The sequence below is a fragment of the Aspergillus uvarum genome (genome assembly GCF_003184745.1).
Source record: "Aspergillus uvarum CBS 121591 unplaced genomic scaffold BO82scaffold_6, whole genome shotgun sequence".
Lineage (NCBI taxonomy): Eukaryota > Fungi > Ascomycota > Eurotiomycetes > Eurotiales > Aspergillaceae > Aspergillus > Aspergillus uvarum.
This window is the reverse complement of record NW_020291303.1, coordinates 660,935-685,539: the sequence shown is the minus strand read 5'-3', so window position 1 is coordinate 685,539 and position 24,605 is coordinate 660,935. Positions and strand designations below refer to the sequence as shown.

Here is a 24,605-nt window from a genome sequence, read left to right as displayed (position 1 = left end):
TCGGTTGAGATTGATGGGGGGTGGAGTGGGGGACCAGTGAGGTCGTGAGTGACATGTCATTTATATCGTATTGGTGGTCCATGGGTGGTTCTAGCCCAACGGAAGGGATAGGAATGTAACCTCCCCCGATCCAGGCATCGGGGGGATTCCCCTGTATAACCCTATAACCCAGCGGTTGATCCCCGTCGGCGAACCGGTTCTTACCTCCTTCCCAGCCTGTGCACCGCCGCAATCCTCCTCAATATGCCGCCGCACGGGACGTCTTTCTCTCCCATCCTCCCCCATGCCACTGCCGTGATCACCGGCTCTTTCCTCTCCGGTATGTGTGATCTTTCTCGTGGTCGTCCGAAGCAAGGCTCACGTCCGCGACTCCAGGAACCATGATGGGGCTGTCCCTCATCACCGTCCCGGTCTTGCTGGAGACGGCGACACAGCCCGCCTACTTGTTGCAACACTTCGTGCGTCTCTACGACGTGGGGCATAAGATGATGCCCGGGCTGGCGGTCACGACCTGCTTCTTCTACGGGATTGCAGGCGTCGGCCAGCGGGCGGGGGCCCGGTCGGCGCTGCCGCAGCTCGTGGCGGGGCTCACCACCATCGCCATCGTGCCTTTTACGTGGTTGGTCATGACCCCAACCAACGACGCCCTGTTTCAGCTGCAGGCGGACGCGGGGGCAGCCCGACTGGGGGAGGTGCGACAACTGCTCGTCCGCTGGGGGTGGTTGCACGCGGTGCGCTCCTGCTTTCCCTTGATGGGGGCGGTTCTGGGACTGCGATATTTGCTTCGAGCAACCTTCGGCTGGTGATCGGAGCCGTTGCGTTGTGTAAGTTAAGTTGTTCAGGTTAGGTTACCGGACTAGTTGGGATCAATGGAACCGCTTGATTACCCCTGGATTGAGTTGATGCTTAGTCACCGGGAATGCCCCGAGCCCCGAGAGGGTCAATGGCCCGCGCCGTGGCTTAGGGTCATTGGATGTATATATTCCAAGTGTCGTGCATGTCATAGATTACAAGTAGAGCCCGTGTCGATGGGTTACTCCTGACTAACTCTGTTGAACCCTTGAAAACGACCCCCATCACCATCGCCACCATCACCACCATCACCATCACCACCACCACCACCACCACCACCACCACACACCAATATCATCCAGTCAGGATGGCAGCGTCCGCGAGCATTCCCATGGCCCCTCCAGTGGCCGCAACTGGCCCGATCAAGTCCAACGACCAGATGTTCGCCCACAGCACGGGCTTCTGGGACAACTACCGCCGCGGGCGGCCCCAGGTGCCGGCGAGCTTCTTCGAGCGCATCTACCGCTACCACCGGGATCACGGCGGCCAGTTCGGGACGGCGCATGACGTGGGCGCCGGGGTCGGCCCGTACGCGGCGGAGCTGCGCACGCCGTTCGCCCACGTCATCGTGTCGGACATCGTGGCGACGAACGTGCAGCAGGCGGAGGCGCACCTCGGCCGCGACGGGTTCAGCTACCGCGCGGCGCCCATCGAGGCGGCGGACGACCTGCGCCCGGGCAGCGTGGACCTGGTCTTCGCGACCAACGTGATGCACTTCGCGGACCAGCCGGCGGCCATGGCGGCGATCGCGACGCAGCTGCGCCCCGGCGGCACCTTCGCGTGCGCCGGCTTCGGCCCCGCGCGCTTCGCCGACCCCGCCGTCCAGGCCGTCTGGGAGCGCATCAGCCAGCAAGGGGGTCGTCTGCTGCTGGGCATGGCCGATCGCCCCCAAGAGACCGTGAACGTCATGGCCCGCAGCTCCGGCCCGTACAACGTCGCCCCCCTCGACCAGCGCTGGTTTCACCCGGGCGCCCTGCGTCTGCACCTGCGCATGGCCCCCAATGACGGCGGCGGGATCACCGGCCTCCTCCCGCCCGAACGCGCCCACGAGGTCTCCGATCCAGACTTCACGGGTCCCGCGGATGTCGTGGTCGAGGAGACCACGGAGGACTGGCGCTTCGAGACCGACTGGGAGGGCTTCCTGCATCATTTCCGCTCGTTCCCGCACGCCAGCGTCGATCCCGCCGCCTTCACGGAGCTGTTGCAGGAAATGCAGGGCCTGCTGGCCCAGGGCCGCTCGCTCCAGGGCTGCTGGCCTGCGACGTTGATTCTCGCGACCCGGCGTTGAGCCTCATCCTTTGTTTGGTCCTTGCGGACTCTTTACTACCCTCTATAATCCATTATGATGACGGTCTTCGGCAGAGGGGCAGCATAATCCGGTAATACAGCCTCTCTCTATAATGTAGTAAATAATGATTACTGGGGTGTTGAAGGTGTGATGCTGTGGGAATTTTTAGCTCTTAAGATAGCAAAGCCTTGGCTTCTGTTTGGTATAGGATTTAGTTAAAATCAGCCTTCGACCGGCATACGCCACAGGCCAGACCCTCGTACTGCGTAATCGCTGGTTACCGTGCGTGTACCTGTAGACGGCAAACCTACCGATAGAGACTGGTTTTTATTTTACTTCAGCAAAAAAGAATGAGCCCAGCCCGGCTCGATCAGGCAACCTTACGATCTGGAGTCGTACGCGCTACCAATTGCGCCATAGGCCCACGTCGGGTGTCTGTTTTTGCTTTACAACCATCATACAACTAACAAATAAATGTGCATGAGGCAAGTGTTGCGGTGATCGTACTTGACCAACGGTGGTTGCAATTGTAAGGTAATCCACAGTGTGTGAGAGTGAGTGAGTGAGTGTGTGTGTGTGTCTGTGTGTGCAGACGGGCTTGGAGCAGGGTGGGAAGTGGTCCCGTTGCTGGGTCGCGTTTGCTGGGTCGAGTGCCTCGGTATATATCTGGTTGTTGCGAGGGTAGGAGAGGAATATACCAAGAGGAAGACATGTGAGTGAATTCAGAAGATGCTGGGTTTGGCACTATGTCACCGTTAGTAGCCGTCGGATCAGGGATAATTGATGTATCGGCGGTACTGACCGGGACCTTACGGCCTCCTGAGACAGGCGACGCCACCCTAGGCTGCCAATCCACAGCAGCTGTCAAAGCTAGAACGCAATCCTTGATGCCATTCTTGGCCACATTATGGGGGTTGGCTTTCCTTTCATCTCCACCTGCCCGTCATCTTGAATTGGTGCCTGTATCTGGTAACATTGCATGAAAGTGGTGCTCAGAGAATATTCCTCCTACCAGAAGTATGAGCATCTCCATATGTCCAGACCATGGTTATGTACTTCATCGTAGTCGGACAATCCCCAGAGCAGCACAGGATCCTCATTGAATACCCCATATATTACCGCGAGGACCAGAAAACACGGACTAGTCCCGCAGCCTGCAGTCAAGCAAGGGGGAGCGTTCGTGGGACGGAACAACCTTCCGTCAGGGCGGATAGCTTTGCTCAGCCGTTTCGTTAAAGCTCACGAGATCCTGAGAGAGACAGAGAAGTCCTCGAGGTTAGGTCATTGAGTAACCAAGAGCACCAGCTGCGAGATCGAGATCATCATACAGCCACCGCGAATGTCCGCGCACAGATGCGACCTGAGCTTGCTTGAGGCGAACGGTGCCGTAGAACTCCTTTCTCGTGCCTGTCCCAGGCCTACCTGGAGTACCCCACGGACTATAACCTTCAATGTCCGTAGTGCGTGCCCACCATAGCCCTGGAAAGCCCTGCAGCGCTCGGCCTGAGTCTGTTCAGTTAGTGTTGTCATGTTGGCCCGACGGAATCGGGTACCCATGGATGCTGGTCTGTGTTCGAAGGTAACCAGTCGGAAGATGGTCAGATCGACTCAGCAAAAGCTTGGCAATTGATCATGACTAGGGAGGAGAAAATAACAAGATGAAGACACCGAGATGGTGCGACTGTTGTATGTGCCCGAAAGATGGATGAAGTCGTGTCTGACAGGATGGAGAAGAGTAAATAGGGACAGATGTCTGATACAGTTATTTGTGGGTGATAGACTACTTAGGATCTATTCATTATATAGAATGGGCCTATGGCGCAATTGGTAGCGCGTACGACTCCAGATCGTAAGGTTGCCTGATCGAGCCGGGCTGGGCTCATCCATTCTTTTTTGGTTGTTTGTCTAACTTCCCCCAACATCTCTTGCGCTCAGCATCTGAGCTTACCACAACTGCAATCCATTTTGTAGTGATGATGTCTCACAATGACTACTAGCAGACTGTCGCCAGCTTGCATCTGAAGCAGGTCAGACGCCCGAGCATCCATACTACCAACAACATGATAATCCATCCAGTGGCCAATAAGATCTCCTAACAGATCGACCATATACCACATCCCCGCCCACAACAACTATAAACAACAAAAATTATACCACCAGGTTGACGTCCACCATACAAACCGCAGAACCCTTATCAAAATATCCTCGGATATTCAATCCTCGCACAGAAAGCCGAGCCCTCCCGCAAAGTAATAATGGCGATGCGTGCGTGGTCTAGACCAACAACCCCGCAACTGACAGGAGGACAAAGATCAAGATAAAGGAAGCATAAAATATTAACTCCTATCCTCAACAACAACAACAACAACAACAACACCACACATAGCCCATTGCCTTTCGCCCCTACCCCTTCACCGAATTTCACTCCCCAAATGCCACAATGACAACCACCGCCCGCCTCGCCAACAAAATCGCCATCGTAACCGGCGCCTCCTCCGGCCTCGGCCGCGCCATCTCGATCCGGTACGCCCGCGAAGGCGCAAAACTCGTCTGCGCGGACCTCACCCCGACCGCTCGCGCGCAGGTGCCATCCGAGACCGAGATCGCGACGCATGACCTGATCGTGCAGGGCGGCGGGGAAGCCCTCTTCGTGAAGACGAACGTTGGGGATGCGGGGGATATGGAGCGGTTGGTGCAGAGGGCTGTGGAGGTGTTCGGGCGGCTGGATATGTGAGTTGCCCCGGGTCTTTTTAAAACCCCAGAGAACTAGTGAGTAGGCTAATGTGGCTGCCAAGTCTCGTCAACAATGCCGGCATTGCCATCGAAGCAAGAACGCCCGCCGTGTGCCATCTGACCGAGGAGGAGGTGTGGGATGCTACGATGCGCGTGAACAGCAAGTCCGTCTTCCTCGGGTGCAAGTACGCGACGGCTCAGATGTTGAAGCAGGAGCCGCATCAGCCCTCCGGGGATCGTGGGTGGATTATTAATATGTCGTCAATTATGGGGATTGTGGCGGGGTTGGAGAATGTGAGTGCCGACTTTTCTTTGATTTTTCGTCTGTGGCCATTCTGTGGTGGTTATATCGGGCAGACGAAAGGGAAGGGAAGTTGACTCGTTTTCTGGCGGAGTCTCCTACTGCGCTTCGAAAGGCGCAGTGAGCAACCTCACGAGACAGGTGGCGCTGGACTATGCCCCCCACAGGATCCATGTCAATGCCCTTGGTCCTGGCTGTAAGTGAGGAGCCCTCGAAAAGGGAGTACCAAGGTTTGAGACTTATGCTGCTGACTGACGACGGCTACAATGCAGACACCCAGACGGCTATTTTTCAAGAAACAACATCCTACATGACCCCTCTAAAGGAGCTGCAACAGCGGCACCCGCTCAAGGGGCCCGGGATGCCGGATGATATGGCTCGGATGGCAGTGGTGTTGGCTAGTGAGGACGCCGGTTGGGTGACTGGGATTCTTCTGCCGGTGGATGGCGGTTATACTGCCCGTTAGGATTGATTTCACATTCTTCAGGAGGTTCAAGAAGAGAAGGCCTGTGAGAACTGACTGAAGAGTTGATATATCCATGAGTGAAAAGATATGTGGTTGTCTGGATTTAGCTATGTGACTTTAAGGAGAAAGAAAGAAATGAAACCATACAGCTTGCCATTGTTGATCTTTCAGCCCAAGTATCAGTGCCACGTTGAATCTCATTCATAAATCATGTAACCCCATTAAGTATTAAGCTTATCTAGTATATAGAAACGTCATCCACAGTCAAGTCCCACAGTAGCTTCTATCATGCCTATTTCGCCGTAAACCGGCTCCGAGCTCTCAAAGCAGCCCCGTAGTAGTACAGCGCAAACATCCCGCCAATGCAGCCCACCGTCAACCCGGCCAGCAGACTCACCCCTTGTCCCACTCCAAGATTCAGATAGAGCGGGCGGGCAAACAGAACGGCGCCACAAGCGAGCGCACTCCGCATAAAATCGTTCCCGGCGAACAGACTCGCCGCATACTGCGGGTACGTCATCGGGATGTAGATGAAGATGCACTGGATCAAGGTGAAGATCCCGATCGTGTACAGCAGTATCCCGACCACGGACACAATCCAGTGGATCGAGGCGCGCGAGGTCCATCCGAAAATGAACAGTCCAATGGGCGGGAGAAAGGAGGCGAACAGGGCGGGGATGAGTCGGCGTTCTGGTGCGCCGGGGCCGCGGGTACGGATCTCGGGCTCGAAGATTTTGTACAGGTACAAGAAGTAGAGTGGCACGGCGATAGCGAGGGCTACGGCGATGCTTAGGAAGACGAGACCCATCTCGCCGAGGTTGAAGTGGTAGAGGTCAATGTAGACGATCGGGAAGACCTCGAAGAACGAGTAGTAGATCCCGTAGATCAAACTGGTGTAGACGTTGAAGAAGAGGATCGCTGGGTCGAGGAACACGATTTGGAACGGCCGATACAGCGCTTCCATCGCCACGGCGGTGACGGTCAATTGTTTCTGCTTGATCTCGGACTGCGAGCGCAGCTTGTCATTGTCGGTCAGGCGGCGTAGGCGGCGCGCGCGCTGAAGGAGAATGGCATCCGGAAACGTTTCAGGCAAGCAGAAAAACATGAGGACGAGGATTGGGGCCGAGAGCCAGACGGTTTCCCAGAGGGACCACCGCCAGCCCTTGACGGGGACGCTGAAGCCCGAGATCAGAGGACCCAGGGCGGGACCCAGAGTCGCAAAGGCCGCCCAGGTGGTGAGCCCATAAGGCAATTTCAAGAGGCTATACACATCGCCGATACTGGCGCCCCCAGTCGCCAGACATGGGCTGCCAAAGAAGCCCTGCAGGAAACGAAGGACAAGAAGACCTCCAAATGTGTCGACCACCGCGGCGCCGATGGTGAAGATGACAAAAAGCGCGAAGGTGATGATGTACGGCGGATTGCGGCCGACGCTGGGGATCTCGCTGATCGGAGAGAAGATCAGCGGTCCGATCCCGTATCCCAGGACGTACAGAGCCAACCCCAGAGATGCGGCGGTTGCGGAGACGTCAAAACGGGTTTGGATCTCCGGAGCGCTGGGCGTATAGATCGACGAGCCCAGGTATACAGCAAAAGTGTATAAGTAAATTTGAGTCACCACGAACAGCTTCTTGCCGGAGGACCAATTCTGCGGGTTGGCCGGATCATGAGTCGTGTACCAGTCCACTAGAATGGTACCGTCATCGGTTTTGGTTGGCGCTATAGGTCGGCTGGGGGCCGCCTGCAGTGCTTCGGTCTGCGTAGCGACGGAGTACAGGCGAGCCAGATCATCTTGGGTGCGGACCTTCTCAAGATCAGTCATTGACGGCACTCGGCTCAAGTTGGTGGCCGATTCGGATGTAGAAGCATCTTCAGATTGTCGTTCGTTGGCGTCGGGCTCGGAATCCGAATCCTTCTCACTGTCTGCTTCGAAGATTGTCGCTGAAGGAGCATTTCCTGCGTAGCAATTCGGGCACTGAAAGTCCGGACGCTCCTCAGGGTAGGGCAGGACTTTGTTCCTGGTGACCCATCGCAGAAGCTGTCCAGCTGTGCTATCGCGGATGATCGAATCCATGATCGAATGTGGTTGAGAACAAGCTGGTCGGTGATTGTGTACTGACACATTGTATCGAAGACATTTCGGCCATATTTATTCTCGTCCTGGAGTTCATACTGAAAAAAATCGTGCTCGTGTTGGAATTATTCAGCGTGGACAGGACAAAGCAGCCATGCGATTCCACGGATGGTGTTTTCGGTCATTATTCAGCACACCCGCAGAAAACACGAGGAACGGTGATTACTGATCACGAACGAACCCTGGGTTAGCCATTGGTTCTCGCCAAGCCACGCCATCATCGAAGATCTGACAAAGCACGAGATTTCTAAGTCAGATCTGTAAGATGACCTTTATGATCCATCCAGGGAGCTTAAGAACCGAAAGTTTGAGAAATGTCTCAGCTCGTTTGGCCAAGGTTCGTGAGTCAGTCGGACTTCATGATCTTGGCACAATCAGAACTCTGATTTGTCATGCACACATTGCACCATGGATGATTGATGCAAAGCAAATGGCTTTACAGTATAGTTTATACGGCACATTTTGGCCTGGCAGCCCTCAATGACCTACCGTACAAGAAATTGAAACTTGTTCTCAATGCCTTCCATGTTCATGGAAACGAAACTCCATGGTCTTCACGATATATGATCGGTGCGCCTCTTCTACTCGAAGAATGTGTTCCTGGCTACTCGTACCATCTTGCGCCTTGGACGCATCTATATGTGTTTCGAAGAGCGATTGGTCCGGCATGCGGCGTACAAAGGGAATGGGCTTCAGCTTGAGACTTGGGCCGCTCAACTCATAGCCCGACGTTGAGCGGCGGGTTCGATGAACAAGGGCCGTGTACGATTGACGCAGGGTCGGCAAGGTCGCGCAAATAATGATGAGATACATCTGTACCGTAAGTTAGCACTTCCTTCAAGGTAATGAGCAATGCTGTATCGTACCTCAATCCTGTTTGATACATGGTTAGACATAAGTGAGCGCCAGTCCAATGGAACAATGGTGAAACTCACGTATACCACACAGTAATATCTGCCCAGGACCCTACAAAGCCTAGTTGGTATACTAATCTGGTCTTAGAGATTATGGTTCACATACATGTTATGTCTGAATGAGCAGGAAGGCTCTTCAGCAAGATGGCCTTCACCAGTGTCGCGGCTGCGGCACTAGGAATGACTCAGTTACTGTCCATACAGGAAAACAAAGGGATTCACTCACCAAATTCCCGCTCCCATCACTGCCAGAACTCCGAATTTGATCTTCAATGGCAGTCGAACGTGCCAGAAAACTGCGATAGGAAATATGGCAAGAGCTAAATCCGCGAAGGCGTTAAAGGCTATCCTGGAAGTCAGAGTCGGATTTCCTTGATTATCAGCATGATCACTAGATACTCACCGGCTTGCGAGAAACCAAGCACTAGTTGAAAGCCTAAGCTGAAGCATTTCCCCGGGGTCTCAGGGCGCCATATCTGTTCCGCCGGTCGGCAGAAACCTATAATAGCCACAATGGCTAATGTGTCCCAAATGATCGAGACTATAGTTAGGGCGTATAAGAACCATCGCTTGCTTGGAGTGGCCGCCTGGCCCATCAGGCGCAGTAAAAATATCACGACAGATATCTTCCCTGTTGTGGTACTAATGACTGAGAACTTGGGTGCGATCACCGTATACTTGAATGCTTGAATCCTGGCTTCTTCGTCCGCAATATCTGTCAAGTGCTTCCCCAGGCCATATTTTATGCCGACCTGTACCAAGCCAGAGCATACAAGAGCATTCGTCTATCAGTGGTCACTTGCGTTAGCGAGAATCTTCCGCAATCGGACCTTAACAGACCTCATACCAAACAGACAATAATGAAACCATCATCCCAGCCAGCTTTCTGCGTCAGCCATATTCTAGTGTACAGCCGAAGCACCAAAGCGAGGCTGGCAATGCTGCCAAAGATCCAAGATACAACTTCGATCTCAGTGCCCTTGTCGATAGGCATGATGAGACGACCGATTAATGGATAATGTTGCCGCATGTACCTCACAGACAGTCGGAGCGGATTTATACGCAGCGACTTGCGTAGCGTCTGACGACGCTCGTGTCCTTGCTGGCAAGGATTGTTATTGCATCTTTAACAAGCGACCATTCATATTTAGTGATAGCCAGGTGTCTAGGGAGCCGAATGCCTAGAGCTCTAGACTAGATCCGATGGACGTCCGCCCTTGATCATACAAACCTCGAGGTGGATCTTGTTGACCTTGGCAGTTTACCAGATCATTTAGCCTCACTGCCTTTAGACGGAGAATCATGGCCTTGTTATTGAGCTTCGAATATAGGACTAATTGAACTGTTAGAGGTGGATTCCAAACAACCCATGTTTAATAGGCCGACAGATATTGATTGATCGGCTGCATGGCCGGTAAAACTGGCCGCAGCTTGGTTGCATATTTAGCGTCTTCGAAGCACAATGGCCCTAGCAAGCACGTCAACCAAGTGAAACAAGTATAAATTAATTGTCTCGTTCTATGATCGACGAGGTTAGAAGCACGGATGAATACCCCTGCATCCACCGCTAATCACCTGCCACTAGTGCCGCTAACCTCGGCCTAAATTGCATTCCACCATTAGGGACAATATCAGAGAGATCCTACACTATGAATTCCTGACTGTAAGCAAAGTAGTCCGTAGAAATGCCTGTCAGTCACAATCTCCGCCGGTGGTAATCTCGGGATGATACCGGGATGCAACTCCATTTAGGGGAAACGAGCCTTATCAAAACCGCCCTACTAGGCTACGCAAACCTCAATTAGGGGTATGAGGGGAAGCCTACCCTTCGATAGAGATATAGCCCAAATATAGGCCAGTCGAGAGAAAAGGCTCCGGGGGTCAATTCAGATTCGTGTCCTGATCGTTCACACACTTAGCCACTCAGACCACCACCCTCACCCACCGATATGCCCTCAAACGAAAATTATCATAATGGCTCCTCGACAGAGACTGAAGAGTTGCTAAGGTGAGTCAATCAGTCGGCCAATTATTTCAACACGTCTCATGGCGAGGCCGACCGCGTGAAAGCACTGCGCGCGGCACAGGAACTGGTGACTGCATTTCAGAAACCGCAGGGTGCAGTGTACGACCTGGCCTATTCAGTATGAAATCAGCCCTTATAGCCAAGTTGAAGGTTTCTAATGTTGATAAGCCCACCCATGTGATGTGTGTTAGGATCGCCATCGATCTGGAGATTTTCACCACCTTGACCGAAAGGGGTTGTCCGACGAGATTAGAGGAGTTAGCGGCCGTCAAGGGCGCTGATCCTATTCTGACAGGCAAGCAAACCCCTCTATTCTGTGATCCTTCTGACAGGGTCTTGTAGAACGAGTGCTGCGCATTCTGACCGGCATCGGTTATGTGGCGGAGCACGACGTGAGAGTGTATATCCCGACGGCAATGACGAGGCAAATGACCGACCGTTTGAGTCTGGCGGTAGTAAGATCCATATGCGTAATACCTGGCCTCCTTCGACAGAAAGTGATCTGACAATGCGACATTATATGCTGTAGCTTCGACGTCGGGATGCCCACGCTCGCCAAAGTCCCCGAGTTTCTGCGAACGACTGAGTACAGAAACCCCTCAGGCCCTTTGAACGGTGCAATTCACTATGCGGAGAAGATGGATACTATCGTCTGAGCGTGGCTCGCCATAAAACCGGGACACCTGGACGCCTGCAACACGTTCATGGAAGCGGATCGGGGTAGCCGACCCAGCTGGTTGGAGTGGTTTCCGGTTCAGGAACCACTGATTGAGGGTTATCAGAAGGGTGACAGCGATGTGCTACTCGTGGACGTAGCAGGACGACGTGGACATGATATTGCTGCCTTCCAGACCAAATTTCCCGATGCGCCAGGCCGGCTGGTACTGGAGGATCTTTCGCAAGTTCTAGAGAGTGCAGTGGTTCATCCCAAGATTGACCATATTTCATTCGATCTGTTCAAGCCGCAACCAATACAAGGTCAGTTATGGACACTCAGTTCAACTCATCAAGCTGCTGACCAAGGTACCCCTGTAGGTGCGCGGACTTACTACTTGAAATTCATCCTGCACGATTGGTCGGATGAGGATTGTCGTCGGATCCTTAGGCATGTCGGAGCGGCCATGAAGAAGGGGTACTCAAAATTGATCATTGAGGAGTTTGTGCTGGCTGATAGAGACTGTGATATGCTGCCTGCAATGTGGGACTGGGAGATGTTGATCTTCTGCAACAGTATGGAACGTACGGCGGACCGGTGGAGGAAACTGATCGGTTCTGCGGGCTTTCGAGTAGTGAAATTCTGGCCTCCTCCAGGGGATGGACAAGGTATAATCGAAGCACAGCTGGAGTTAAATTGACCAGTGTGTTTTGGGAGCGCTTGTATCGACGGCTGGAGCAGGTAGGTGGATGGGGAATAGATGAGGGCGGAAGGGAGAGGGAACTTGGAAGAGAAGCAGCGCAAAACCCCAAAACCCCATGTTTGGAGCATCAAGGCTAAGCCGCGGTGAGCAAGTGAAGCAACTACTGCAGAGAAGAACTAGTCAGGAACAGAGAGCAATTATTAGATTCGTATTATTGGCTCATCCAGGCAATGCAGGCATGTAGCCCCTATCAATATGTAGCCTAAGTATGCATCAAAGTAGAGATGTTCGTTCGAGCATGCAAAATAGCACTTTGCCAGATGCTCGGGTATTAATTACAGCTTCATGTCTCTTCCACCAAAACCGACCCCACCCTAGTCCGAGGAAGGACACCAGTCATAGTATCCATTCACGTTGTTTCCCCACCATGAAGGGAAATTGTGCGCTGGCCCTCCGGCTCCGAACACCGCGAACGAGAGGATGAATACGACCGTCAAGCTAGCTCCGTCAAAGGCGCCGGTGATCAGGTACGAGTAGTCCTTGAAAACTCGAGGCTTGAAGTTCCGGAGGTAGTACTGGACGTAAAAGCCCGCGATGACCCAACTGAAGAGGACGCAGGTCTGACTCTGGTTGTAAGGGATATAGCCCGCATACTGAATGAATTGCGGCATGTTGATCTCGGAGACGTCAAATTTCCCGATCCGTGGGACAATCTAGAATACAGCATGAGCATGTTAATTCTATTCCCGGCTAGAGAGAGCAGAGGATGGCCTTCGTTTTGGCAAAGCTACTCACCTTGTGAATAATTTTGTGAACGGCGACCACAGCAGCACCGATTGCCAACCCAGCCGGAACAATACTGTATTGCTTGCCAGCCCTATAGAGATAGGATGCCAGGGCCCAGGAGGTCGCGTTGGTATTGTATGATTGCATGGTTGCACCACTCCAGGACGAGTCTCCGTTGCTGTCTGCCAAAAGTTCTCGGTTGCCGCTCACGATCGAGATCATGACAGCATAGTTGATGAATCCGCCAAGAATCGTGCCGTAGATCTGGGTTAAGAACATGACACGGGGTGGAATTTTGACTAAGGCAGAGCATTAGTTTCCGCATGGTCGTGGGACTTTGATGACACTCACGGTATTCGCCCATCTTCAGGTCGTTGGACAAGGTCACAGCATTGGAAATGACATTGTGTGACCACGCAGCAAAGTACATGTTTCCAACAGGGCGGCCTGGAATCATCAGGCCAGCCAACATCTTCGACAGGTTGTTGGTGGCGATTCCATTGCCATACTTGGAATAGAGAATAGTACTCTGTTGAAAAAGTCTTAGTCAGAGTCTTCAACTGGTTGTGCTAGGGAAACACTCACAAATGGCGCAAAGATAATTCCGACTATCAGCGAGACGACATATGCCCAGGCAGGAAGGGTGACGTTCTCCTTGAGAACCACGACCAGACCTAGGATGAAGCTAAAAAGCAGCACGAAGGCGTACCACCACCACGGAGTTTCTTTGTAATGCTTTGCCATGTGCACATGATGCCGATCGTCGTATTTCCCTGCTCTCGCACTTTTGTAAGTCCGCCAAATATCCCTTCCCCAAAAAAGGATGGTGTGTGCGACTAAAGCACCAATCTAGACGACTTTTAGCTTGAAGACCTCCAGCGAGACAGGGCCACACCTACTGCAGCGTTGGCCATAAACATGGCAAAGGCAAATGTACCCGTGAGCTTGGGAACACCGTAAACTTCCAGGGCGGCTTCATCAAGCACTCCCCCAGGGAAGATTGTGGAGACGGGGTAGGCTGTTCCATTTGCCTGGAGTAGGCGGGTCGACATGAAGGGAAGTGACTTTGAATCCCAGCCATTGCCGTAATAGATGCCAATCATGATAATGAAGCAAGCGAAAAACCCCGCCGCTTGGTGAAGCTGCAGTTTGAGAGGGAGCGAGGTTTGGAAGGAGGTGATCTGCGTCGATTAGATTTGCAACAAATTGCACACAACAAGCATCATCTTACATATTGCCAGTCAAAGCTGAGTGTGAATAGGCCCAGGCCCTCATTGTTGGTTGCTCCACCAAAGATATTGGTAAGGATGGCAGCCTTATTGCCCGTGGCTTTCTGAGCAGCCAAGCACTGTATTTTGAAGACCTGTTAGACAATGCAAAACACTCTTTTCGAATATCATGAACGCTACATACCGGGATAGAGACGGAGTTCAGCCATGGAAAGATGTAGGCAGGGATGATCTCATACACGGCCATGCCGCTGAAAGCATACCAGAAATATCTGAGTGGCTTAGAGTTCTTCACCTGCTGCCAATGAAGCCCCTGCAAGGTTTTGACGACCGGTAGAGTACTCCAGTAGACGGCCTCCGGATGCCAGACTGCGATGGGGCGCATGATGCCACAGAGACCGTAGCCAAATAGACCGATTGAGATGGTGCTTAAAATGACGGTGGTCGCGCTCAGAGGAAGGTTATAGAAGAGGTCCTGGGCCGCAAAGACCTGCACACTGGCGGCAGCATTTGAGGCCGAGGTGGCAGTGATCGAGCAGATCGCGTGCTCCTTCAGACCAAATGGACCCGGGTTGATGAACCTGAAGACCGGAATCCACCATGGAGCCTTGCCCTGGCCGCCCTGTGCCCTCCACCGCGCCTCAAATTTATCACCACGAGGGAGAAAACGAGCCCAAGCATTGCCGACGAAGTAAGAGATGAGGACGATGAAAGTTCCTTGGATGGTGATGAAGGTGGGTTTGAACTGTGATTCCTTTCGTCAGTCGCGGCAGGGAAGAAACCTCACGGGGATATCTCTCTTGGCTGGCTTACCGTGTAGATCTGGTACATAACAGCCTGGAAGCAGGCCAAACCCGAAGCCAGGACCACGCTGCGGAAGGTCAGGGCACTATCGAAGTCATCACGCAGCGGCAGCAAGTGCACAGCTGCATCCGCTCCGGTGACAATCACAGCATCTGGATCTTCATCACTCTCATGGCCGGTGTGGTCAACATCGGTCTTGAGCTCCTCGCCCTTGCCAAGCACAGTGATGGCCGTCTTCTCCTCGACAGGAGTTGAGTTGGAGGCCGACAGACTTTCACCATCAATGGGCGAAGTGGACAATGGAGGTGCCATGGTGGTGGGCTCTCACTGATGAAAGAGGGGTGGGGGTAAAAAGAATCTTGAGCTGAGCTGGCCGTCCGTTTCCGTGAGTTGGCGACGCACACCTCTTATATTCTTGCACCACGTTACTTGGATTAGAGGCTAACCTTAGCTTGCTGTTGTGATCAGTGGCTCCGTGATACCATAGAGCCGGGAAATGAGCCATTCCAGGTGAATGGAACACATTAGTCCTTGCCACTGGGCTTACAGCTAGATTGACATACTAACTCACTAGGCCTACAGTAACACACCAAAAAGAAAATGAGCATGATAGCGCCTTCCGGCTTGTGACCCCTCTTGCTCTTGGCCCGATTTGCCTCCCTTGCCCCCCTTGAAGGTCTGGGTCGACTACTTGGACGAAGAATGAAGGGTAAATCACTCACGCCATTGAGTGGCGTTATCAGTCCGTGGATTTCCGCTGTGCCATCACACCTTGATGCACTTTCGAGGGGTTCTCTGGCAAGGGTCGTTGGTAAAATGCCCAACATGAGTGGTGCCATGAGCTGGAAGATAAGACAGGGCTAAACCTGCCAGGGAGATAACTCCATCGACATGTTGTCAACGTAGCATCGGGCATGGCAGGCGGCAAATCTGGAATCAAACCTACCACGGGGTTCCTACGGACCACCGACGCCAATTCTCCTAGGGCCATGATTTGAGCCAGATGATTTGTTCTGGGCATAGGCTAATGTGATTCCGCCACAGATGCGATGTAGCCCTTGTAGCCCTATCCGCGCTAGTGGTCGACGGGACCGAAGACGCAAGAACCTCACTCCAAGACGTCTTGCACCAACAGTTGTCGTGATTGCGGGCGACCCTGCTGGACACTCGCTCCAGCATGTTCGTGACAGTATATGTTTCACAGGCATTCCAGTTCGTTTGCCGTACTCTCGTCCACGTGGCTGTCGACGCAGGTCTTAATGTTAATCCGATCTCAACGGAATGGCAAAACCCCCCTCCGCAACGGAGCGCGGGGAAGATTCAGGGCAGCCTTCCTTGGGACTGATAAGCAGCTTGTCTTGGCCTTCCACCCAACGTCAACAGAACGCCAATGAAGTCTTGGCCTTCATTGACTTTCGTCGCGCGAACATATATATTAGATTCCCACCATCAATACGAATCGGGCCAATCCGAAGCAGGTGCAGGTTCCCAGGATCATAGGAAGTTCGCAAGTCAAAACTTCGTGGATTTTCGAATGGATTGAACATATATAGGACGATTCGTGGCGAGAAATGTCTGTGACCAAGAGTCTGGGCACTCGTACACCTCGTACGCGAGGGGAAGATAAGGAGCGAGAGCCGAGGCCTGCTACGGCGTGGGGCCCATCCCGCGAGGGGTTCTTATCTGCGTATCTGCGTGTGCGTATCTGCGCATCTTTGTGCACCTGACACTTTTGGATCCCCGGAATTGAAGATGATACTTGTGAGATATTTGAGGAAGGATAGATTGTCGAATGAGGAAACCGCCCGATGTATCTGGCTGCAGTTGGTCTTCAGTGCGACATGCATTGGTACAAGAAGAGTAGGGTACGATGCTGGCATGAAACCCCGACGGAGAAAATACAGACAACCGTGTAATACAACAGCAGAAGCCTCTGGGTGTGACAGGCTTGCTATTGACCTCGCACGAATGTAGCGACGGCAGGAGGCAGGAAAGCAAGATGATGTGAGACTGGAAAGGAAGTGCTGTTCGTTCTTGCTGTTCGTTTCATTCTCTCAGGGAACGAACGGTTGGCCTGATGTGATGTAAGCCAGATAACTTTCCAGTTCTTGTAGCCTTAGGCAGTCAAACAAGAACCCATCCTCGCCTAACTGCATGGTCTCCTTTCAAACTCCCACTCACCGCAGTCTTCATTCCAAGCTTTGAACTATGCCATTCTAGTATCGACCCTTTTGAACAACTGTCATTATGAGCTACCAATGGTACAGTACATTGCCATTATCTTGATCCACCCGACGGCCGCCCGAGAGCCTACAATACATCGTGGCATCGATGGCTACGAGATAGTAGTTTGGAATGAGGCGGAGGGCTTGTGAAGGGATGCAGATCATGACTTAGGATTCTCATCAGCAGCTGTTCAACTGGCGCCAATCGCCATTCATCGGAATGCAAAGTCATGTCGCTTACTGAACGAGACTGATGACGATCTTTCGGATGTGGCTATTTTATACGATTGGGTCAACATGCGAAGCCGCCTGCAAGAGCCAAACGAGAGTCTTTCTTCCATCCCTGGCTTCGAGGCATACTTATAGTCCGACCGGGGAATATCTCGCGAGTCTCGACCAGTTCTACGTGTCGCCACGGCTTGGACTTGCATCTATGCTTTCCGAGAGTCAATCACTTCCCCAGCTTGACCTAGATGGCTTCCAACCAATCGCATCAGCCCATCTAGCTCTCTTGCCTCTGAAACCAGACTCCTATTGTCTTCCTCCCACTGCTCGTGTCTCACCTCACGGTCGCCTGGTCCTTCGATTTCTATAGCCCCCAGAATGTCTCAGTGAAAGATGATGGCCGTAAGACAGTTCAAGAGCCTACAATCGATCTGACTAGATGAATCCGCAGAGTCGCTGGAGATTTGTGAAATTGATATGCTAGCCCAAGCGCTACTGAAGATCTCTCTGTGGTTGTCAAGGTTCTCGATAAGAGTGGCGAAATGTTGAGGATCTACGGACTACGGACTACATCGGCAAGATATGCCTGCATAGCCAACAACACGGACGGGAAGATGCAGCGGGTGGATCCGGTCCGGCATGGAGCGAAAAGCTCCATCAACGAGACTAACTGACACGAGCACTCCGGAGTGTGGCTTTGTGAAAAAGAGGCGCAGTGAGGCAAATATTTTCACACGTCCACTTCACGAGGACAAAGGTTAGCTGCAAATTTTCCAAAGATGAATGACAGAACGTCAATCGAAAAAATGTCCTCACCCAACAAAGCTTTGCGGCTCAGAATTCGCATTTGCAAACAGGCAAGCAGACAGTCGCTGACACGACACACCGCCAATTCGAGAGATCTCCCACTATTGCCAAGTAGCTTCTCGTCCCTCCCCACAAAAACAGGCTGGTCGGCTGGATCGCTAAACCTTGCCGTGTTTCGAGAAGCCTCCAAGGAATGGCTGTCGAACTCAATTTTCCCCGGCTGCGATAAACGCATGCGAATTCTAGGGTTGATTTGCGTCGGACTTGCCGATTGATTCAAGAATAAAACATTGAAATCACCGGCAGGCGAGACCTGAATGACCCACCGTGCTTCATCAGTTGGACTTCACGCCCGTATCAATATGTGGTCAAAACAACCGATCGGAGAGGGCAAATCGAGGCTAAAACACCTGACCAACGCCAAGGACGAGACTGACTCGATCTAATCCTAAAAGGGTAGTATGTATCGACTTTGTATAGTCTAGTCTGGTCTAGCTCGCTCTCGAGAATCTCTCCATCGCCACCCAGCTGGCCGACAGATCCGTGGTGGAAAATCTGTCAACCTGCATGCAGAGTCTGGGAGGAGAAGCAATATGTGGGGAGAGACTGCTTTAATCATCCAGATTCCACGTTCCTCTCGCACCAACGCTGGGGAGAGCTGTCCACGACAGAATTCATGCAATGAGGTCATCAACCCTTCATCACAATACCAGAACTGATTACTTCCTCAATGTGGAGACGAGCTCGTTCCATCTTCAAAGCTTCCGATCCCGGTGGCTGATCATAGCGGAGCTGAAAACACTCCGGGTATTTACCTGAGCAATACACGGTGAGTCAATCGACGCACTGGTCTGATCGTTAACGAGGAGCGGTGACTGAGCTTGAGACTTTGAGACCTTGAGATACTGCTTTCTCTTCTGGGGCATGGGTCCTCCACGCCTGGCCTCGAACGCACAAATGGGACGGGCTCCATCATGAAAAAACTTTCACCAGGTCCACCATAGCTCGAAGATCCACCAAGCTGAAATGTGAAGCTCAGAGTCTCGCCCGCTATTGTGAAGATGCTTCTACGCTGGAAGACTCTTGCCCGGGGAAAGCTTAAATAAGAGACGATCCTCGCCCGGCAGTCCCTCCTCTGTGCGAACCAGTCCTCCATTTCTCTTCGCGTCCTTCTCCTTCCACATACACACAATGAAGGCCGTTACTTCCTGGAGCCTTGTGGCCCTCCTGCTGCAGGCCACTGGCACTAACGCCGCGATCCGGACTGATCTCGGCGCCCGCAATGTGCAGATCGCGGAGATGGACGGCACTGGTGTCCGCCATGGGGATCAGATTGTCTTCTCCGATCCCCGCTCCGACTTCGAGGAGTACTTCCGTTGCGCTCCCGCGTCCGGCAAGCACCTCACCTTCAGCGCGTCTGGACGGTACGCTGCCTGCTGCTACCCCTCTCAGCAGCTTATTGGCAGCATCGACACTGCCTTTGACTGCTGCGGCGAAGGCCACGAGCTCGCTGGCTCCAACAGAACTGGGTACCGCTGCTGCCCTATCAGCCAGATCTTCGATGGCCAGGTCTGCAAGGCCCCTCAGCCTGTGTGCACGAAGGGCAAGGTGCTGGTGAACAACAAGTGTGTCTGCCCCGCCGGATACTTCGAGAACGCTCTGGGCAACTGTGAGCGTACCTGCACCTCCGGTATCTCCACTGGTAAGTCGCAATCCCTCGATTCTCTCATCCTCTCAAGCTCCAGATAGCTAAACTTATGGTCTTCCGCAGGCAAGTGCTACACTTTCACCTGGGAGAACGCCGAGCGTCTCGGCTTCAACGCTGAGGGTTACTACCTCGCCGCCCAAGACGATCTCCAGCAGAAGTTTGGCAAGTTCCAGCTCTGCAAGGACGAAGTCTGCACGCCTAACCTCCCCGTCAACCCCGAGGACGGTTTCCGCATCAAGGACCTGCACGGCAACCCCGTTGACGGCCAGCAGCCTGGTCTGTGGCTCAACAACGCCCACAACGGCGGCCAGATCGGCAAGACCGTGCACTGGGACAAGTCGGGCGAGTTCTCCCTCACCAAGTGGCCCTGCGGCAAGTACTGCCTGACCGGATACGACCACGGTCTGGGCGTTGCCTACCCTGCCCTGACCCCTGCCTTCACCTTCACTACCTATGACCAGCAGTCGTGCATCCCCATCGATATCACCGAGGTGCCCTGCGACGTCCGCCACCCCAACAACAACTGCATCTGGAAGAACGGCAAGGATCAGTGCTGCAACTCGGTGGACTGCACCGCCCAGGTGTAAGTGACCAAAAAAACAAAAACACACTCACTCACACTTTAATAAACGAATGTATTGTTATTTGTATGCATGTTATGGTGGAACCAAAATGAGAGAATGAAGAGAAGAACCAAAGCAAGATATGAGCAATGCCAATAATCTTTTGATGTTTCCATTTATGGCTTGTGTATGAAAACGAATATGTTTCTGTTGTTGTTGCCTGCTTCCTTTTCTCGCGATTGTTACTTCGTTCCATGTATGTATACTAAGACTGGTTGATAGGGTCTCTTTCAAATATAATAACCCCGTGATTCTGTTGATCCTCGTGTTGGTGTCTCTCCATCTTCTGTGGTGTCATATTTCGCCGTTTTTCTATTTCGGTTGATTGGACCGGTTTCACCTTGAACGCTTTTTCTTGTTCTTCTTCTTTATGTATAATGAACCTAAAATTCGACGGAATTGATTGTTAATGAGACACTTTGTTCGGTTGGAGACCTATTGCCCCGCAGTGACACCTTCTGCATGGAGATTCGTACTGTCAGCCTGCCCCCTTGCCCCATTACGGAAAGACGCAGGCCGAGTGACGTTGGCTGCGCTCAAAGCCCGATTATGGTGTGGAGTCGGACCAGTTCAACCACTCGGAGTTCAGCGGCCTGCTGAACTGACTGACTCTGAGTCTATGCTGCTGCTGCTGCTGCTGCTGCTGCTGCTGCTCCTCGAGTACACAGTGTCCGCAGTTCATCTTCAGATCTGAACCAAACAGCTTCGATCTGAATACAAATTACCATTGCCTTTACCTAACCCCATCACATTCCCCTGGCCCACATATCATAAACTAAAACACAAGACAACTGTTCCCTAGAACCCATCGAGCCGCTCGTCCACAACCGTACTCCTGACTCACAAACCAACAGGACCCAGAACCGGCATTCGAAGCGGAAGGGAAGGCTCTACCTACCCGCCCAAAACCGCAAAAATGCCTGCCTTTTCCCCTTGGCCTCAGCCCTCGCCTTCTCCCTCTCTCTCTCCTCCTCCGGCAAGACCAATCCATCATTGCCGACCGGCACGACCGCATTCTGCGCCTTGCCCAGGAAGAAATCCGTCTGGAACCACGCAGCCACCAACGGCACGAAGGCCAGCGCCAGCGCGGGGGCCAGGCAATAGTACAGGGTGCGGCGGTAGGCCTCAACGGCGCCGACGCGCATGGGGTCGTCGATCGCGTACAGCGTGCGGATGGACTTGGGACTGCCGAACAGCTTGCGCACGTCGGCCGCGGTGGCGGTCGCGGGCAGGTGCGCGCGCAGCTGGCGGGGCATCTGGGCGGCCCAAATGACGGCGACGACGGCGGAGCCGATGGCGCTGCCGATCTTCGACCACAGGGAGAGGAGCGAGATGGCCAGGGCGACGTCCTGGTGCGGCACGGAGGCCTGGGAGGCGACGCGCGAGCCGACGACGGACATCGACCCGCCGAAGCCGATCAGGATCATCGACAGGATCATGGTGGCGGTGTTGGCCGTGGCGCGGTGGCCGTCCAGCAGAAGGCCCATGCCGAGGATCTTGATGCACAGGCCCGTGATCTGGATCGTTTTGTAGCGGTGGGTCCACCGTTGGAGGAGCCCGGTCAGCGGGCCGGCGATGCAGAGGGCGAGCGTGAGGGTATTGCCGTAGTACACCCAGTTTTGATAGGACCAGGGTTTCGAGACGTAGACGTAGGAGCTCCAGTAGAGGCCGCGCATGTTTCCGGCAACTGGTCATGGCGGAAGGCGGGAGATGTTAGTGTTGTGATTATGATATAGAATGGTGGCAGGGGGGCGGTGAGGGGATAACATACGCATATAGAAGCTATCGATAACGATGGACATGATGAAGGTTTTGTTGAGGATGAGTCGACGAGGGGCGCTGGGTACACGCGCCCACTTCATCTCATAGATGAAATAGGCGATCAACAACAGCCCACCCACAATCATCATGGCGATGAGGGATCGGTTGCGCCAGCCGCCATCAGCGTAGGTCTTGAGGGAGAACGGCAGAAGCAGTAGTGACCATCCAAACCCCAAAAGGATCAGACCGAAGGCATCGATCTCTTCAAGGTTGTGTTTGAGAGAATCCGTCCAGGACTGCGTGGATGAGGCAGCGGGCGCCACGACGCCTCCCCTGGGTACAATACGGCCCTCGGCTGCAGCGAGATCTCGAGCAGCACGCCGTGCTGTGTTTGAGGAAGCGATGTTGACGATTCCGTGCTTTTTGGCTTTGCGATCAAGGTGTATTAGGGTCGCCACGGCTGGACCCAGTGCTACGGGCATGGTGATGGCGAACATGCCATAGCCCCATCGCCATTGGCCTCGGCCATCGATAGCATCTACAATCTTGCCGGCAAACCAGGTGTTGATGATGAAGGGGGTCGACAGCATCGAGCTGGCAAACCCGCGCCACTCCAAGGGGGTTAGGTCCGCCACGATGATGTCGTTGGTCAGGTCCAAGCCCGAGCTGCCGATAGCGACGAAGACCTCGCCGACGATGTATGCGGAGACAGTCTTGCAGGTTGCGGCGATGATATATCCAATAACATAGAAGAACAGGGTCAAGATATAGGTGTACGGGCGTGAGGTGATATCGGAGATCTTCGCGATGAAGGGCTTGCTCACAGCGCTGATGATGCTGGTTGCAATAGACAAGGTCGACAGTACCGAGCTGTGCTGTTTGAAATAGGACGAGGCATCGACGGAGTAGTACGAGGTTGTAGAAGAATCCAGTGAGTATGCCCATGCACACACGAGAACTGAGATCCCGATCAGCCAACGCGACTTCCGGTTAGACTTAGCTTCGCGGTAGACGGCCTCCATGCGGGTGACGCCCTGAGACTGTCCTCCGTCCGAGATGGACTTCAGGGCTTCATGGTCGATGTCAAAGTCTGCTCTTGCATTGGTGACATTAGTGATCTTGTCGTCCGCCATTGTGTGATTGACCTAGGATCAGGCTACCCGCCGAAAGAGGAGTGCACTTAGGGCCATAAGACGAAGACACATATTTATCCTCGCAGATGCTGGCCCTTGGACTCCATGAGCACGAAAAAAGCTGTTGTCTGATTTGGCATCAACGGCTTTGGTCGAATCAGATAAGAAAGCAGATGATGATCTCCACAGTTATAGGGCAGTCTGCTCAAGGAGGTTTGCTGCTTGGAGCCTATCATAACTGGCACCATGTGCCCATGGAAACTTCAAGACTATCAGATGTTGCCGAGCAAAGTCTCAGCGGACTGACTGAGTCGCCCTATACAGCCTTGCTGGACAACGGCCAAGTCCACGAGAGAAAGGATCCGAGCACTGTCTTAGAGCCATGAGACCCTTGGCTCTCACGTCCAATGTATAGGGTCCTTGGTACCCACATACTTCATTGGGACACTCTTTCTTTCGGCCCCTCGTTGCCAAGTTGCTTGGCCGCTCCTCGCCTGCGACGATCAAAGCAAAAAATCTAATCAGATCAGATAAGCCAAGCTCCATCAATGCCCTCGTATGACCCAGCGGAGGTTATGACTGGCCCCACGGGTTGGCCACAGCACATTGAATCAATTTTGTAGATATGGCCAATCATTGTTAATCAGAAAAGCGGATGTCTTACTTTTGATTGCAGCGAAGCCTCGTATTACCCGATCAGGAAATTGGTCTTGGGGATGTCTGGTTGGAAGAGGCCGCAATTTGACATGCAATACTCTCAATAGCAGTAATGCAGCGAGTTATAGCTATTAGTCTCAAGGTGGGCTCAGGTCCGCATCGGATTCTCCATTTGATTCAGATGTGCTAAGATTTTCCAATTTCATGGAGAATAGTGGCAATGACCGAGACAGAAGAAGTAGCGTTCTTCGTGAGCTTTCACAAGAAGGGTGAAATTTGACTTATGTCTGTGCTTGCAGTGGTAGACTTGTGGGTTGCGCTGCGTTGGAACGCTCTGCTAGACTGGTTATTGCATGGCAATTCTCCGGCCCCTGGTCCGCCGAATACGAAGGTGAGGTTCCTTGATTGGTCCGTTCGCTCCAAGCATAAATTGACATTCCACTATACTCCACATATTGACTCACGAAGTCAAGTATTTGTAACAAGCTCCAAAGGTCGAAGCCTTATTGTGGACGTCGGCAGCTGATGTCGAATGCTTGGAGTTGGACGCGTTCTGCTTCAGGGTCGGTGCTTCA

General features: G+C 53.1%; 9 protein-coding genes and 2 non-coding genes across 11 annotated transcripts; 6 read left to right on the top strand and 5 right to left on the bottom strand.

The window, feature by feature from the left end:
- Positions 1 to 193: 193 nt before the first annotated feature.
- tpcL (anthrone oxygenase tpcL) lies at positions 194 to 885 on the top strand. Its single transcript, XM_025634314.1, has 2 exons — positions 194 to 319; positions 376 to 885. Exons 1-2 carry the CDS (start codon positions 244 to 246, stop codon positions 804 to 806), a joined length of 507 nt encoding a protein of 168 aa, XP_025495925.1. The 5' UTR covers positions 194 to 243; the 3' UTR covers positions 807 to 885.
- Positions 886 to 1,023: 138 nt separating this feature from the next.
- On the top strand, positions 1,024 to 2,373 carry tpcM (methyltransferase tpcM). The gene has a single exon (XM_025634313.1). The coding sequence runs from the start codon at positions 1,160 to 1,162 to the stop codon at positions 2,138 to 2,140; it is 981 nt and encodes a 326-aa protein (XP_025495924.1). The 5' UTR covers positions 1,024 to 1,159; the 3' UTR covers positions 2,141 to 2,373.
- A 118-nt stretch (positions 2,374 to 2,491) lies between these two features.
- Positions 2,492 to 2,564, bottom strand: BO82DRAFT_t54. The gene has a single exon. It is a non-coding gene; the product is annotated as a tRNA-Trp (tRNA).
- A 1,385-nt stretch (positions 2,565 to 3,949) lies between these two features.
- Positions 3,950 to 4,022, top strand: BO82DRAFT_t55. The gene has a single exon. It is a non-coding gene; the product is annotated as a tRNA-Trp (tRNA).
- Positions 4,023 to 4,080: 58 nt separating this feature from the next.
- On the top strand, positions 4,081 to 5,640 carry BO82DRAFT_327497 (SDR family NAD(P)-dependent oxidoreductase; the record flags this gene model as incomplete). Its single annotated transcript, XM_025632969.1, has 4 exons — positions 4,081 to 4,870; positions 4,936 to 5,171; positions 5,269 to 5,370; positions 5,447 to 5,640. Exons 1-4 carry the CDS (start codon positions 4,581 to 4,583, stop codon positions 5,638 to 5,640), a joined length of 822 nt encoding a protein of 273 aa, XP_025495923.1. The 5' UTR covers positions 4,081 to 4,580.
- An 87-nt stretch (positions 5,641 to 5,727) lies between these two features.
- On the bottom strand, positions 5,728 to 7,838 carry BO82DRAFT_351043 (MFS transporter). Its single transcript, XM_025634312.1, has one exon. It carries the CDS (start codon positions 7,712 to 7,714, stop codon positions 5,933 to 5,935), a length of 1,782 nt encoding a protein of 593 aa, XP_025495922.1. The 5' UTR covers positions 7,715 to 7,838; the 3' UTR covers positions 5,728 to 5,932.
- Positions 7,839 to 8,287: 449 nt separating this feature from the next.
- Positions 8,288 to 9,682, bottom strand: BO82DRAFT_274728 (uncharacterized protein; the record flags this gene model as incomplete). Its single annotated transcript, XM_025631097.1, has 5 exons — positions 8,288 to 8,587; positions 8,659 to 8,740; positions 8,915 to 9,032; positions 9,092 to 9,473; positions 9,536 to 9,682. 5 exons carry the CDS (start codon positions 9,680 to 9,682, stop codon positions 8,288 to 8,290), a joined length of 1,029 nt encoding a protein of 342 aa, XP_025495921.1.
- A 1,212-nt stretch (positions 9,683 to 10,894) lies between these two features.
- On the top strand, positions 10,895 to 12,069 carry BO82DRAFT_422639 (methyltransferase; the record flags this gene model as incomplete). The annotated part of the gene is made up of 4 exons (XM_025640216.1): positions 10,895 to 11,009; positions 11,057 to 11,158; positions 11,372 to 11,692; positions 11,750 to 12,069. The coding sequence occupies 4 exons, from the start codon at positions 10,895 to 10,897 to the stop codon at positions 12,067 to 12,069; spliced, it is 858 nt and encodes a 285-aa protein (XP_025495920.1).
- Positions 12,070 to 12,252: 183 nt separating this feature from the next.
- Positions 12,253 to 15,394, bottom strand: BO82DRAFT_351042 (OPT family oligopeptide transporter). The gene is made up of 8 exons (XM_025634311.1): positions 14,901 to 15,394; positions 14,272 to 14,832; positions 14,090 to 14,206; positions 13,758 to 14,039; positions 13,444 to 13,707; positions 13,210 to 13,387; positions 12,868 to 13,157; positions 12,253 to 12,785 (listed from the first exon to the last, which is right to left on the bottom strand). Exons 1-8 carry the CDS (start codon positions 15,201 to 15,203, stop codon positions 12,447 to 12,449), a joined length of 2,334 nt encoding a protein of 777 aa, XP_025495919.1. The 5' UTR covers positions 15,204 to 15,394; the 3' UTR covers positions 12,253 to 12,446.
- A 3,945-nt stretch (positions 15,395 to 19,339) lies between these two features.
- Positions 19,340 to 20,931, top strand: BO82DRAFT_371608 (cysteine-rich secreted protein; the record flags this gene model as incomplete). The annotated part of the gene is made up of 3 exons (XM_025637280.1): positions 19,340 to 19,850; positions 19,920 to 20,437; positions 20,929 to 20,931. 3 exons carry the CDS (start codon positions 19,340 to 19,342, stop codon positions 20,929 to 20,931), a joined length of 1,032 nt encoding a protein of 343 aa, XP_025495918.1.
- Positions 20,932 to 21,273: 342 nt separating this feature from the next.
- BO82DRAFT_422627 (MFS general substrate transporter) lies at positions 21,274 to 23,373 on the bottom strand (the record flags this gene model as incomplete). Its single annotated transcript, XM_025640215.1, has 3 exons — positions 21,274 to 22,166; positions 22,251 to 23,301; positions 23,350 to 23,373. The coding sequence occupies 3 exons, from the start codon at positions 23,371 to 23,373 to the stop codon at positions 21,370 to 21,372; spliced, it is 1,872 nt and encodes a 623-aa protein (XP_025495917.1). The 3' UTR covers positions 21,274 to 21,369.
- Between the last annotated feature and the right edge of the window lie 1,232 nt (positions 23,374 to 24,605).